General features: G+C 36.1%; 1 protein-coding gene across 1 annotated transcript in view; it reads right to left on the reverse strand.

The window, feature by feature from the left end:
- Positions 1 to 1,028: 1,028 nt before the first annotated feature.
- The window catches only part of Dpyd (dihydropyrimidine dehydrogenase), an 826,486-nt gene continuing 810,520 nt past the window's right edge, over positions 1,029 to 16,994 (reverse strand). The window contains exons 23-24 of the mRNA XM_010639922.3: positions 5,227 to 5,367; positions 1,029 to 2,160 (exon numbers count right to left, since the gene is read on the reverse strand). Coding sequence (XP_010638224.1) covers positions 1,990 to 2,160; positions 5,227 to 5,367 — 312 coding nt within the window. The 3' untranslated portion in view covers positions 1,029 to 1,989. The remainder of the gene's footprint in view (positions 2,161 to 5,226; positions 5,368 to 16,994) is intronic.

Genomic DNA, 16,994 nt, shown 5'->3' on the forward strand with positions numbered 1-16,994 from the left:
AATGTGTATGAAGAAGAAACTAGTGTAAAGTCAAGAATCATTATTGCCTTACTCAAGACCATGGTCACTCTTAGTTTCCCCCAAGTAGTTTGAAGATAGAGCTAAAGCATCATGTCCACTCTTTCAGATATAATAATGCAAGAGTCATACTTTTTCTTTCATTTCTACAAAGAGAGTCTGCCTCCAGTCAGAGTCTTGGAGAGGACTCAGTTATATATGGGAGGATTACAGAGCAGATGACTCTAAAGATAAACTCTAATTAGACCCAAGTAGAAAGAATACATCATGATGGCGTCCTTGCAGCTCTGGAAAATTTCTTTTCCAGATAACTGGAAGTCTTTGCTAAGTGCTACCACTTCTAAACAGTTACAGTCCCTTACCATGAACAATGGTGCAAAGGAAGGAAGTTCATATGAGGCGTGAATATCACGGACTTCTTTAAAGAGTAGCATTAAGTGATGGATGTCTCTTACAATATTCATGGCCCCTTCAGACAAGTGGACATTTCCCACTTGTTTTTACCCATTGACTGCTATAGAAAAACCTCGTTTGCTTCCTGTGGAAGATTCATTTTGGCAGAACAAAATTGAATTCAATAGAGAAAAACTGTAAGGGGGTCAAGAAATGAAACATTTGAAGAAATACACTGCCGTCCACATTAGATATGAACTAATATTATATATGCATTTGAGTAGAAACCACTGTAGAACTAAACAAAAACTGACCTACCTCAAAATCTAAATTATTGACATGAGGTAGTATTTGCAAAGGAGGCAAAAAAGACAATGTTTAAAATGCTTTATAATTTTTTATTTAATATCATTCAATCACACACTTTTGTTGTACATAGCATTTCTAGATCTTGCATTTGTCATAGAAATATGCCACAGGATTACTTTCTGATTTACTACCTCTAGATTCATATAAAATATTCCATGAAAAGATAAATGAATTTAATAGTGCTGTTGATTATGAAATTAGAGAAACAGAAAATATTATTTATTAGTATCAGAAAATATATATTTTTTATGACATTACTTTTGATATTAAACATAAACACTAAAATAGAAAAGTAGCCAAACTGGTTTTGCGTATTGCATGTATTTTACCAATACTATAGCTTTCATTCTTGAATAATGAAGTACATGACTCAGCACTATATAATTTAGGCTTTGTTTGAACATTAATTACTATAATCATGAAGGTTACTATTAAAAGCAGAGAGCAGATCAGAGCACAGGAAAAGACTGGCATTAACCAGAGATCCATCCTAACATCTTATTTCACTAGGAACATGGTTTAAATATTTAAAGAAGAATGTCATGTGGTCCATTGGTGAGCCGTTTGGACAGCGATCTCAGGCATGAGTAGTAAATAGTATTAGCTTAGTAAATATTCTCATTTTTAGCATCTAGTACCAGAAAGAAGCAATTAGGTGAGGAGGACCTTAACACAGTTCTACAAACCCTTTTTTAGCCTTTTGTTTCCTGCTATACTAAATAATTATTTGATTTTCTTCATTTGTACTTTATGGAGCTAATTACATTTTCTAGGAAATAGTATAAAAATTAAAGGTAATTTTTAATTATAAAATGTTTCCTTGGAAACACTATCTAGTATGCTAAGGTATACTTTGTTCCAAAATACTTAATTTCATTTACAATGAAAAATTAAAGATGGAGCACAGCATAGGGCAATTTGGAAACTGTCACACTAATTGCCATGAGAAAGTTAATTTTTCACAATAGACAACTGACGGTGAACATCCAATTAACTTCTACACAGTAATTTAACAGCCATCCTGAGAAAAAATTATTTCATTTTATGACCAATAATTGGTCACTGGCACTACACATTTTTTACATTTAGAAATTTATTTAGAAATTATATATATTTTTTTAATTTGGAAAGAACACAGCGATCACAATTTTAAAAGATCAGCATATGTAAGTGACATCAAAGTTCACAGCAACCGTCTTGCAAATCACCTTAACACACTGGTTTCACAGCTAAGGGTAAGCCTCTCTTTGGTTCATAAGGTGTTGTCCTGGAAACCATTTTGATGCAGTCGATAATAGGGCAGACACTGAGACAGAGAGTACAGCCTGTACACGTGTCAGTGATGGTGGGCAGGTGGGTTTCTGGATCAAACTGGATAGCCTGTAAAGAGAAATAAGGAGATTAATGCTACTGCCCACCAAGGTCAAGAATACCCCCATTTTAGCATCAACATTTTTCTCTACTGTAATGGAACTGTACCGAGAAAGCGAAGGCTAGTACCTTAGTGAAACTATAGCAACAGCTGAACCGGTGGGAGGGGAAAAAAAAAAAAAGAGAGAGAGAAACAAAATCCTTTTAAATTAAAAACACAATGTTTAAAATTCCTTAGAGGCATTTTCCTTCATCGTGCATGGAAACATTTCATAACACGGTAGCCCTCCTGTTTTCTTTGTTCTGTGCAGAGCTCAGCTCTTGCCAGTCCTAGCAGGATAGGATGTTCCCTACTCGAGATGTTGGGGTGGTTTCACACATTCTACTTTTTCTTCTCACACATTTTGTGGAAAACTGTTACTCTCACATGGGGCAATGAACACACCTGATTTGAATTAATGTGTGCAGTTTTTAGAAGAAAACAGTTGGCAAAAAGGAGCTTTTTTAAAGTGACGCTTTGAGTTTGAGGACCTCCCAGTCAATTCTAACCATTGTCTCACCACGAAGAAGACAAAGCACTAAATGGAGAGACAGGACAGCTGGCGCCCAGTCCCGGCCCTGACACTCCTTAGCCTTGAGAGCCAGGGCAAGGCTACCAGCTGTGAAACTGTGCAGGATCTGGAGAAATTTTAACTTCCTTCCCCCCTTCCACCCTCCCTCTCTTCCTTCCTTTCTTCCTTCTTTCCTGCCTGTCTGCCTCCCACATAAAGCACTCTAGAATAACCAATGAAGATACCCAGTATGAAATCACGATTGAGGTTTTCTTTAAAAATATAACATAATGATTATGTATGTGTTAGAAACTTTTTAGTAGAAGAAACAATACACAAGTCCTCAGTGGATGATACAGACTTTTCTACCCAGGAAGGACTTCTGGGCAGCTATGTGGGGGACCTGTAGCGGAGGCAGAGGGCAGAGGGCACATGGCAAACCCATCCAGTCTCACCTGCAAAAAACACACCGTGCTCCCACTGAGGCTGGGCGCTAATTTGGAGTGAGTAGGTGGCAGCTGAGGGAAATTAAGAAGGGCAGTAATTGTCTCAGCCCATTTTCTCCTTGAGGACAAGTCTGAAAATCTTATATTTTCAAATAATTTTGTGTCATTGGTTGATTTCCCATTTCATACTTGTGTTAAATTCAATTTAATATACACAGTCATTCATTTGTACCCTTTGGGAATTGACTGCAGGACCTCCTGTGGATTCATGAATGTTAAATTCCTTTATATCAAATAGCATAATATTTGCACTTAATTCATGCCTGTCATTCCCAAATCATTTCTAGATTACTTACAGTAACTAATACAAAGAAAAGTCTATGTGTGTAGTTGTTATACTGTACTCTTAGGGAATAGTGACAAGAAAAAAGTCTGTTTATGCAGATGGATTTTTTCTTTTTCTGAAGATCTATAATCCAATGATGGTTGAATCCATGGGTATGGAACTTACAGACATGGAGAGGTGAATACATTTATTTTGTTGTTTAAAAATTTCTCAAACAAAGTTACATGGAATTATAATTATTTTCTACTTTTATGAGCATAAAAGAGAAAATAGTCATTTCAGAGTAAATCAGGATAGGTTGCTTAATACACATTTTTTGTTTTTTAAGAAAACAATCATATTTGAACAAGATCTATATCTATAGCACACTATAAAATAATTTCTCCACAGGAACTGCTGTTTGTAAAACAGTTTCGATTGCTCATTAGATAATTAAAAATAATTTTTCTTTTTTGCATATCTTTACTTTTAAGTGGCAATTCAATGGTTATTGATAAAAATGAAAGTGCTTATGCTTTAGAAACATTCTATTTTGACGACTTGTAAAAAAGCAAATTTGAAATTTAACTGAAGATTTGTTCTTTTTAGTTTTTTTTTTTTTTGAGGCCAAAAAGTCAAAGAAGGACTTTTCTAATCTTTTCTAAGGCATAATAATGATTTTTCTCATTAAAATGAACCTCATTGTCTATGTTATGCTAAAGCTAGAATCCCAAGGTGGAGCTCTTAAATTCTAAGATTTGAAGCATAGTATGAAAAACCTCAATACTGTCATAGTTGTAATATTTCACTTTTTAAAGATGAGACACTTTGTTATTTAGGTAGAAAGCTCCATTATAATTTCTTAACAAGATCTTATTTTTAGTCTTATACTGTCACATTTTAAATAAAATAACATTGCTATATAGTTTTAGCAGTTTAGTAATTTAAAATAAGTTTTTAAATTTGCTTTATCTAAGCTCTGTATCTTAAAAAAATCCTTTTTACTTTCCCAATAAATCAGTTCTTTGAGGCAAAACTTATGTTTAATGGCAATAAGTTCTTTTAAAATTTATTTCTAAATTTATGACTAGTTCAAGGTCCTAGTTGTGCTAGGTATATTAAAACAGCAGTTGATACATACAGTATAATGAAATAAATGAAAAAACAAAAATACAAGTCCATATGATATGTTTTGAAGAGAACAGCCCAGCTTCAAGGAGTGGAATCATGTGGCAAAAATGCATCTCACTGGCTTTTCCAGCTATGAAAGCATTCCTGGGACATAATTCACAACCAGTTGGTAGGAAAATGCTTTTTATTTTTTACTGCAGTAAAAGCCTGATTAATATAGAATTAAAGAGAATTCTCTGATCAAGTACTTTCAGAGTACTGGCAGTAAATGGTAGCTCTTCTCCTTTCCATAGGTACTAAATATAATACTTTCGTAATATCCGTAATTTTGTGTGGATATCTCTTTTTCCTGGGGCTTCTTCCTCCAATTTTATGAGTAATGAAATGATAGTAAAATAATACTATGCACCTAATAGTGGCACAGATAGTGTAAGTTATGACTTTCCTCAAGAAAAAAAAATCTGTGCGATAAAGATGAAAGAGGAAAAAAAACCGTACTTCTGAGGAGAAACAATACTTGTCACATCTGGTCTGAATCAAATACTTAGAAAGAGAAGATGCTTTCTTCCCCGGAAATCAGAAGAAAGCTGCTTCAAAGCAATTTAATTCCAGAAGATTTTACCTGGTAGCCAGAGTCGTTGCAGGTCATGTAGCATTTACCACAGTTGATACACATTTCTTCATCAATTGTAGCCACAACTTGCTCTATGGTGCTCAAATCACCAAATGCTCCAAGGTGCTGCAGTGCTTTTCCAATTACATCCTAATACACAGGCACTGAGTTATTTCCAGTGGTTATTTTAAAACATTTCCAAGTGGTAATTTGTTTCTATGAGTGTGATGATTGGAAAATACAGTGAATGTTTAAGCTAAAGAAAATTTATTACACTAAAAGATACATTACCCAAAATTCCCTTTAAAGTACTCCTGCTTGCTGTCATGGCTACCTCAATGTCCTCAACTGATTCAAGATATTTATCTCTCACAGTCATTTTGACTTAGAGCAGAGCCAGAAGTTGCACAGTGCCAGATCTGGTGAATGAAGTAGATGAGGACACACCTGGTTTTTACCAGCCTGCTTTTTCACTGGATAGCGCCTGACATAGCATTCATCATATTTTTGATCACACCCCCTAAACACATTTATGAAAAAGGAGTTCCAGAACTGCTTCAGAGGGTAGCAAGGATGGTGGGATTAGTGTGTTCAAAGTGTGTGGGGCGTATTTTGACAGGGATTAATGGCAATGCATCTTTTTAATTTTTTGAAAAATTTAAACATTCACCATAAGTTCTCATCACTCTTTGTATATAATGTTGCACTGTATTAACATAGCATGCTTAGCTTAGAAATATAAGACATAATTAACTATTTTTGAGAGGATTTTTACCTGATAACCTAAAATGGAGTTTCTATGGACAGAAAAAAATATGTAATATCTTTTCAGCTGCAGCAGCTTCCTTTTTCTTACTTTTTAACTTTGAAGGTTCGAGAAGGGAGGTAAAATGACAAAAGGTTATGCACTCACATTAGGTTGCCGGGGATAAGTGGAATGATGATATGAATATTATGAATTTTTATCAATGTATTTGGATTCTAAATTTTTCATTCAGAAAGGTGCTTTGATATCACACTCACCTATCTTGTCTTGAAGAATATATTTCAATATTTAAAAATTCTAATTTATGTTAATTGATTGATTGATCCAATAGTTAAATCAGATAGATGCTCTTTCACTTTTAAAGAACTGGAATTTTCTTCCTTCACCACTGAAGATCTTTCAGGCAGTTACACATCCCTTTGTTCTCCATATTAATTGGAAGTAAGCTGAATATGCGAAGCACAGAGGATGTTTCATCAACAATACGAAACATTTTGTTTCATGAAACAAAATGGAAGAATGTAACAGTGTTCAAATCAGTATGCTGTCAAGATTCTCTGCTTCTGTTTTTAACTCTTGAAATGAGACTCTTTTGTTTGAATTCAAGGTCCATGTTCCAAGAGGTCTTACTCTCACGTAAAGCCATCTTTCTATATTCTCTTTGGTATTCTATTTTCTGCATTTATTTTTATGACCTTGGTTACTCTTCTTTACTTTTTTCTGCTTGAACTCTACATGACAATATGCTCATTACCATGAGCTTTCAAACTGAGACAGAGTTTGCATTATTTATACAGTTCGTTGGTGTACTCTCATGCAGAAGATAGAAAACTTCCAACACTGTCTTCCTTACTTTCTTTTCAACGTGTTGAAGTTTTAATTTCAACTATTCGTAGGTGGGCACTTAATGTCCAAATCAGTATCTCCATTCTGAGTTGCTCTCAGAAGCTCAAGGTTTACATGCATCAGCTGAAGGATGAGTACTGTCACTGGAAATTGGCAATGTAAAATCACCACTCACTGATCTTACCAAGAACACAAAGCTGGATCTTCTATCATATTTCTTCAGCTTTTTATTAGAATTAAGATTTTTCTTATCATGCAGGCTTAAAATTTGAGTAATGTTTCATTGCTCCAATATCTCACCTGTTGTCACATCTTCTGAGTTCTGGACCTGCAATATCTTTGGAATTCTCTTTGTATGTCTACCACCATCTCCAAATATTGTTCATTAATGCATAATTATTAATACATAATTAGTCATTTTTAATACAGTTGTAAGATCCTACTTGGGTAAATTTCATTCTCATATGCTTTTGTTTCTCAATCTACCTTGAAGAATGGTCCCCTTGTAATCAAGGTTGTAAATTTCTCAGTGCACTATTGAAAATTTTGTGGAATGAAGTACAGATTTATCATGTTGACATTTTAGGTTTCCTACCAAGAGGTCTTTTATTTATCTTATTTTTTACTTCCAGACACTATGCACTTCAGTTACTGGTGGATACACTTTTCCAGTGACTCATCTGAAGGTGACCTGACCCATCCAATTTTATGCTAAATCCTCTCTATAAAATACCCTTTCTTTCCACCTGCACTTTGAAAAATCTTATATATCTTTCAAAACTATAGCAAATGTCACCACTTTGTGATGATTTCCTCAATCCTTGCCTTTTTCTAACTAAATGTTAAGATCTTCCTCTCTCTGCCCCATGCACACCTCTTTCTTTCCTGACAGCCTATGATATTTTAGCTATTATGTGAAGTAATAACTTCTGAAATATTTACTATATTCTAGGCCAGTGCCATAATTTTCCTTCTGAAACCTCATTCATTTTATGGATGATGAGGTGACTGCCCTAATAGATATAAAATTAGGTAAGTGATGAAGCAGAGATTCAAACCAGTGCTGCCTTATTTAAATAGCATGATCAGAAGCATGTCTGCTATGCCAACTCGTTCATGATTCTCTAAAATAGTCTGGTTTCCTGTCGTAGATATCATCTACATCTAGTTCCTCATGTTATATTTTTTTAGTAGACTTTATCTTTGCATCATGTAGTGTTTTCTTGTTCCTCTAGATCACTGAAACATGGGCATTTGAATATTGGTTGAAATATGTCTCTTATATAGCAATGTATTAAACATAATATTAGGGATATAGATGGGGTAGGAACTATTTTACTCAATACTTTTATTAATGTTAACATTTTACATAGAGAGGCTAGTCAAGGAATCTGTATATGTTTAATATTTTCTTATAATATTTAACATATCAAATGAATGAAGCAAATATATAGTTATGAAAGACTATGTAAGATAGAAAATAGTTTTTCATTCTAGTAAATAAATAAGTCAAAACAGTTGTTTTAGTGAATCAGATTGTGATGACTGAAATCACCAATAAATATTAAAGTGATTAATTAGAATCCTCCCTAGATAGACACAACACTTATAGAACTTTTGCAAAAGAAGTCTATGCCTAAGGGATTTTATTGTAAGAAACAATTCCATGTTCTACATACATTAAATATGTCTTTTACTTTATATTAGAGAATTAAGAGATTTTTTCTGTTGTCATTTAAAACATTGTTTATTGTGAAACCACATTTTATTCATTCTAAGAAAAGGTCCTTGGAGCCTTCAGAAGTTATTAGCATATTGCATTAAAAATTCATTCCTCATTCACCATAATTCTTTGGGATAACTGTATTTGTTGTTTTCTTTTAATCTGGAGAAGATAAGAGAATAACAAGTATTTTAAATCATTTTGGGAAAGACTATCAAAGATAATAAGGTATCATTCATTATATGTAGATGAAAATGCAGGACATGTTTAAAACCAAAAGCCTGCAGGTATACCACCAGCTTCGAATACCCCTGAGTACATGTCCTGTAATTTGGAGTTTGCTGAAAGATGCATATCATCAGTGAAGCACATATGGCTGTCTAGACCCTGTTGGATAAGCATCCATAGAGATTAGAGAACATGCAGTCATTATTCCACACAGGATTTTGGTATACAAAGGTCAAGCAATATGTCTTAGCCATCCCTGATTACTGGAAATGTTTACGTGTGAATGTACGTGCAGAGAATGTGATGCCAAATCCTTTAAATTAGCGATGACACATTTGATTTTTTTTTTCCCCAGTACTGGGGATCAAACTTAGGATCTTCTGCTTTGCAAGGCAGGTGTGGTGCAGTGAGCTAAATCCCGGGCCCACGCATTTGATTTTAAAATAAGTGTTCAGAGAGAGAGAGTTACAAAAGATTAGAATGGCGGAATCTTTATCAATGATTTGTTCGGGATGATCAAAAGAGTTTTTTCATAAAGATATGTCAGACAATATTTCTGTTTAATATAAAGTTTAGAACCAACAATGAAGAGCTAGAGGGACTTGACCCCATGTCTTATGTTTCATAGCTTCATTATGATTAATATAAATTTATTAATTTTTGACCTTTTAAAAGATAGATGATTGAAGTGTGTTCAAATTGCAGTTGTTATCTGGTGTGTTAACTGTTCTTTCTAGCTTGAAGTCTTTACATTTGATTAGCATCTTTTTCACAATTCCTGTAAGTAGGTGCCCTTCAAAGGCCAGGACCAAGAACCGTGTGCTGTGGGCAGTCGCTAAGTCTTCTAACCTAAGGGATTCACTATTTAAATTATTTGGTTGTAGCTGTTTAATCACTTAGTTATTTCCTTATCTGTGCCATTATTAGTGTCACATTTTCTTATCTTTTTACTCCATATTCACTCTTTGCCTAATAAACCCATCAAAATAGGAAATGAGATAATTTGGCTCACTCTCACTGCATTTATACTGATCTGAATAACTTCTTCCTTTATTAATGCTCCCAAGTCAAAAGTTTAATGATCTTAGTAGAATTCCACAGGGGTTAGGTTTCAATCTTTTTGGTCTATGTATATTTTTTCTCTTATATCATTACAAAACCCTTCCACACTCACCTTTTCTTTCTTTTTAAGAGCCTAGAACAATATTTATTTTTCAGCAATGTGGTATAGTAATCTCATACACAAGTGCTTTCCAAAGTAGGGGACGCACTTATTCTTCATGCTGTGCATAATGCTTTCTGCTGTAGGAGGTAGAGAGGGAGCTGTACACTTAGAAAAGGGGTTGTTGAGCTTGGATTGAGTGGATCTCTGGTGAGGACACAGTTAATTATGCTGAGATGGGAGAGAAGAGAGAAATTATGATTCAGGGAATGAAGTAGCAGGTTGGTCAGAAAAGGCCAAAGACACAAGTAAACCAGCAGATAGGATAGAAGCAAGTAAATGTGGCAAGAGAGGCGAAGGTGCAAGGGCAAATTTAGTGTGAGACAGATGGGTGCAGACTGTGGGGCCATGGTGGATTGAGTGTACATCTGTGCTCTGATCATGACATCCTTTCTGTGTGGGCGAAGCTTGGGACACTTTGGTTTTAAGTTGATTTAATCAAGCTAAGTGTGATTTTATTACCTCCTTCCTACCTCAGGCTCTAACTCTCTGATATGTTTTCTATTCCCTTTTCAGTTCTAAGAACTGTAAGAGGATGCCAGGAAACATAACAGGAATGGAACCGTTCTTCTAATTATAATTTAACAATATGCCATCTGCTCTAAGTATTGGGTGTATTTTTCCTTTTTTAACTTTAATAAACAAAAATACATTTCAATTTTTCCTAATATTTTCTCTAAGCACAAAACACTTGAAATTTTAGTGCTTCTAATCTATCTTTAAATCTTGATGCCATTTTTTCATGTTCGTCACTGGGAATGCGAGCTACCTTTTCTCACAGGACTACTGAACACTGAGTTATTTATCTGAATGCTTAACCTTTTTCTTACTCTTGTGAAACTCAGTGATTATATCATCAAATTTCTATTTGACATCTTTTCTTTCTTTGTGATCTAGCTTCAGCTTAGAGTCACTGACTATAGGATTGTAGTTATTGTTTCCTCGGAACTTCCTAAAATTAGATGTATTAAGGGTGAAACGAGTATACCTAAGCTTACACTTCCTTTTTTTGGCCTAATAAACTTAAGTTAACATGAGATGGTCACTTCATTCAAGGCTCTTTTAGCTGTCATTGTCAGGTTTTTCTTTTTTTCCTTTTTATAAAATATGGAGCCTGAATAATCAAATACATGAATCCTCTGTTTCTGTCTCTGTCCTCCCCCATTTCTTTTCAGATTAAATTTCCAACAAGGAAGTTGAATAAGTTTTCAGATGTTTTGCCTTTAGTGAAGTGGAATTTTCATCTGCACCCTATAAAGGATCACATCACTACCTATTTTCCCTGTTCATACTAACCATCTGGTTACAAAGTCTCTGATGTAGTCCCGGGATAAAATTTCTGTTTGCTTTCATTTCGCTTTTCTACAGCTGCTTCCTTTGTACTCCACCTTCACATTTGTGGATTTCCAGGCCAGTGTACAACTTTTTGGCATGCTGCTCCTCCTCCAGCCCTTCTTTTGGGCTATTGTAACCAACATATCTTCCCTTTGCTACATTCCAGTCAGGAGTCACACTGCAACCAATCTCTGTACGACTTAAGAGATCATTTTTATCAAACTCTGTTCAGTTTTTAATTTAGTTTGATGATTTTTCATTGGTTATTTTTTGGTGTATAGACAACTGAGAATATTAATGCTGCTTCTGGCCCATCTCTCTGGTATCATCCTGAAAATTGCCAGGCAAGTCTTGTACTATTTCTCTTTCTGTGCTATACCCTTTACGCTCTTTTGTATCTAATATGGTCATACAGTTTTATCTGAGTACTTTTCTCTTTCCTTTCACAATTCAGTTGAGATAATAAACCACTCAATCAGGCTGACGGGTGTCCTGACAACACTCTCTTGCCAGTCTTATGAGATGCAGTCCATCTCTTGCTACAAGCAGCAGGAACAAGAGATGAAAACATCACTAGTACCCCTAAACCATTCATTTTCCTACCTAGAAATTCAAAGATGTTAGAGATACATTCCTGGCTTCATAAAGAGAATGAAAATTTATTCTCATATATATCAACAGAAGTGGAAAACATTCACGGGACTTTATAAGTCTCGGCAGACTTTCAAGTCTCTGCTATATGTTGCCTGGGAATAAAGCATGTTTGTCCTTTGGCTGGGCCAAACGTGCAATTGTTGTGTCAGTTGTCCTCAGCAAAGAGACAGAAGGACCTCGTAAGGGAGGCATTGCCTGATTTCCGTTCTCCAGTATGAGTAAACCTGTGAATACGTGAGGGGCCCCTCCGGAAGGTCTTGACTCATATTTATATCCATTCCCGAGGTCAGGCCTCTTTTTCTTCTTTCATCTCATTCTGTTCCGTCAGCCTTCCAGCACTGGTTTTGACTACCCTTTCCTTCCTCAGCATTCTTTTCTAATTCTCTTTCCTCCACAGAATCAGTGGCTCCACACACATGGTAAATGCTCTGTCTTTATAAAAGGGAAATCCAGACGTGGAGATGACACAGAGGAAATCGCCTGAGTGTCAGGCTGTCTCAAGGGCTGCAAAGCGGCAAAGCTGGGTAGGAGTCATGGCCTCTGATGTCAGTTTTCGGCTCCCATGGGTCAGGTAGAAGAATAGTACTTTACCCTAGCAAAGTCTTTCGGTTCTCCAGGACTTTCTAATCATTGTGGAACACTGCGAATCATCCTCCTTGATACTCTAACTGAAACTAGTGATTTGATCAGCCTGCCCCCACACTCTTTTGAATCATGTTTCCAAGACTGATCAAGACAACTGAGTTCTATTCCTCATTATTGCCTTTGGTTCTATCCTTTCTGTGAATTTTTGTTAAACAAAAGAAGGAACTGATCCTTTTGGCAGCACTACTTGCTCCGTTCAGGGGTTGTGTATGGGGTTAGGTCGCATGGATGCGTGCTACTAAGTTTGAACATTATGCTTTGCAAATACACTGAGGTGCTTGAAACCTCACCTTCCCTTGCCTTTTGTTTTGTTTTTCCCTGAGAGACTGCAGAGGAAAGTGCTTAAGAGCTCAGATTCTGGAACTAGACTTTGGAATCAAATCTTGTCTTTGATACCTTTCTACTGTGTGATCTTGGGTAAGTTATTTAACCTCTCTATCAATTTCTTAATCACTAGAACAGGAATAATAGAAGTATCTTGTGTCTCATAGGGTTATTGTGAGGCTTAAATGAGCTCATTTACAAGCACGTAGCAGGGCTTGAAACCTCATAAGAACTCAATAAATATTAGCTTTTATTATTAATTCTCTGCTTAATTAACACTAATTTATTAAACTCCATTTTAAATATCACCATCTCTGTGAAGCTTTCCACAGTTACCCGAGGCAGAGCTAATCCCTTTTACTCCTCTGTTTTCCCACAGCATTTTGTACACATTTGATTGAACTGTAAATAATTTTTAACATATGTCTTTCTCCCTTGCTAGACTATAAGCTCCATAAGGATAGATACTTGCTCTTTTTAAAATTCATGTTGCATTCCTAGTTTCTAGCACAATTCTTGTGTTGCAGTGAGTGCACAATAAATATACATTAGTGGGACATCTCCAACGAGATCACAAAATTTCCAGAGCCTTGGGCCTTGGGCTGTACTTTTTGACATCTCCCACCGTCCTGAGCACACTGCTGGTCACATAGCAAACCCTCCATAAACACGTGCTGATTGACCCTACTTCTAAAGCAATAGACCAGTAAATCATATCTGAGGCATTTGGAAGGAGAAAACAGCAAAAGATGTGATCTATTGAGCATGGCTTGCTTAGAAATAATATTGTCACATTCATAAACAGGGAAGATGGGGCAGATTAGAGACTTGAATGCATGACTGAAAACCCTGTTCAGACAAGAGGGGCTTAGTTAACTTCGCAGAGCACTGGGGCTTTTTGTATAGCAGATGGGGAATAATATATTGTGTTTGCTGAGAGGATAAACAAAGCAGTGTCATGGAGTTTAAACTATTGAACAGAGGAATCTATAAAGAGGCCAGCAGAGAGGAGGGAAGAAACAAGCTAAAATAAACAGATGGGTGGTCAGAGGAAATATTAAGCACAAAAACAGATAACTCAGGCCCTCCAGGAAACAGGGAGGGAAAAGAATGGTGTGTCAAGAACAGAAGAAACACTGTAGAGAAAACACAGAAGTAATAATGAAGCTGCAGAGGGAGATTCACAGCGTGCCTGGGTGTGTGCTAGGAAGAAAAAATAATAGGGCAAGAAGCAACATCTCAGGCTCATGCAGAAAGTAAGTGACTGTTGAAGGCAACATGGCCGTTAATTTCAGTGGGGACCGAACAACCACACAGCCACATCATCCAGATAGGGTCTAAAAAAATGGGCAAACGTACAGGGGACTTGCATAAAAATGACAATAGCCACGGCTCCATTTAAATAGAGCTGTGCTGAACACTACACTTTCTCGCATAGGCTTTCCTTTGAAACAATGAGGCTGAATCTCTCTGACATTATCTAGTATTTATGCTCCCTCCTGCCAAGCTCACCCCAGATTGCTGTAACAGCCTCCTAACTGGTCTCCCCACTTCCATCCTTGCTCCTCTTTGATAATCAATCAACACTGCAGCCAGAAGAATCTTTTGCAAAAATAAGTCATATCACATCATTCTGCTTTTCTAAAGCCCCAATGATTTTCTACAAAAGATTTTCAGATTCCAGGGTCTTTGTACTTTCTCTTCCTTCTGAATGAACTATTCCTCCCCCAGATATTCATATTATTCATTCCCTCACTTTCTCACATGTTTACTCAACTGCCATGTAATGAGACAAGTGTTTCTGACCAACTTCCATGGGATTTCTAGTCTCTGAATTTTGCTATGCTTTTTCCATAGCGCACATCACCACCTGGCATATTCTGGTCTCTTGGTTATTTGTTGTTGTCTGTTTCACCCTTACACGCAGCTCCATGAGAACCAGGGTTCTGCTCATTACTAAACTACCAGTGCCTGGAACACAGCTGTGCACCAGTGCTTATTAGATGGATGAAGAGATATGTTTATGATAGGCATGACTATAGTTGCTAGCTATTGGATAGAATCTCAGGCACTGCGTGTAAGAGACCAAATGAAACAATACACAGCTGGTGTTTTCTGGCTCTATGAACCAGGAGAGACTTCTTCCTTGTTTTGGTTTCCTTCAAGTCATCATTTTCTTCTAGTTATTCTCCTATTTTTGTGCTTCTTCTAATTTTCTTCCCCAGAACTCTGTACTCCCCCGTAGAATATTAGGTAAGTAAGAAATTAGATATATGTGAACCTTCCACCTTGTACCTGGAACACAGTAGGCAGTTATAATGTCAGTTCTTTTTCTTTTATATCCACCAGCACCTGATTATATTTTTCTTTATCTTAAAGGAGACAAAAAAAGTCTAGTCGTCTTAGTTCCCTTATTATTTACTCTACACTGTCTCTTACCCTTCAATATAATGACAGTTGCTAAATCTTGAGGTAACAATAAAACTTTAAGAGTTCATCTATGTTTCTACCACCATGGCCACTCGCTAAATGCAGGGCTACATGATGGCTCACCTGACATAAGTCTTGCTCCCTTTGCACTACAAATCCCTGCAGAGTTTACAGCATTCTTTGAATGTCACCTCTACAGGAAGGCTTTCCTTGGTTTCTTTAACCTTAACTAGGTCTCTCTATGAAAGAGATACCATATATCCTGTATTCTTTCTATATAGCTCATATCACAAATCTAATTTATACTTACTGCAGTCCTATGTTTAATATTTGTCTCTGTATAATTTGTGATAACAGAGGCTGTGCCTGTTGTATTTATTGTTCATTTGATGCTCAGTTTCTAGAACATTGCTGTCTTATGGTAGTTACATAATAAAGATTTTTTGGAAAATAAATTGGCTGCTTCAAACCTTCCATGATACTTGGCCTCCAGATCTTTGTTATTCTTCCTCATCCTTGAGTTCATTTTAATGGATAAAATGGAAATAGTCATTTAACTTGTCCTTTAACGTGCTCAGTCTAAACATTATAACTAATAGTAGTAATTATTTAGGACACATTTGGTGCAGACACCATGCTGAAATCACTTCTTCATCAGCTAATTTGTAACCCCAGGAGGCAGATACTTTTATTATCTCCATTTCACAGATTAGGTAACTGAGGAAAGTTCACCCAGCTCCTAACTGACAGTACCAATGTGTGAACATAGGCAACATTACAGAGTAGTCTCATGCTTAATTTAGGAAATTCTTCTACCATAAATGCAATCCACTAATAGCTCGCAAACTTTGCTTTGTATTCAGTGAACAAAATAATTTCTTAAGGCTATTTTTTATGGTCATTTGTTAAAAATATGAGTGTTTAGCTAGGCATAGTGGTACATTGCTGTAATCCTAGTACTTGGAAAGCAAAGGCAAGAGGATCGTCATGTGTTCAAGGACATTCTGGACTGCACAGTGAGTTGAAGGCCATCTTGAACTACATAGTAAGTGAGACTTTGTCTCAGAACAAACAAATAAAAATGAGTATTTATAAATAAATGACACTGGTAAATCCAAATTCAGTTTCTTGAGATGTGCCTCTTTGCTATGTAGTAAGTGTGGTTCCAAAAAGTTCATGTATTAGGAACTTAATCCCCCAATTTATATGTTAACGATATTTGGAAGTGTGCCCTTCAAGAGGTAATTGGATTAGATTAGGTCATGGATTAGAGTAGGTCCATGATGGCATGACTGTCTTCATGAGAAGAGGAAGAGAGTCCTGAGCTGCGCATTCACTGTCTGGCTATGTTATGCCTCCTGTCACTTTGTGATACGTAAGAAGTTCCTCACCAGAGGCCGAGCCAATTCTAGCTTCATACTTTTAAAGTTCTCATCCTGCAGAATCATGAATCAAGTAAACATTTTTTATTCATAAATTTCCCAGTTTCAGGTCTTTTATTACAGAAATAGAAAAAAGACTAAAATACACTTTTTATCCAAGATGGTTTAGTGCACAGAATGGATTTCATCTCTTTTGCTGAAGATATGACTTCTTTAATCATT

The sequence above is a fragment of the Fukomys damarensis genome, unplaced genomic scaffold (assembly GCF_012274545.1).
Source record: "Fukomys damarensis isolate Sample0158 unplaced genomic scaffold, DMR_v1.0_HiC HiC_scaffold_33, whole genome shotgun sequence".
NCBI lineage: Eukaryota > Metazoa > Chordata > Mammalia > Rodentia > Bathyergidae > Fukomys > Fukomys damarensis.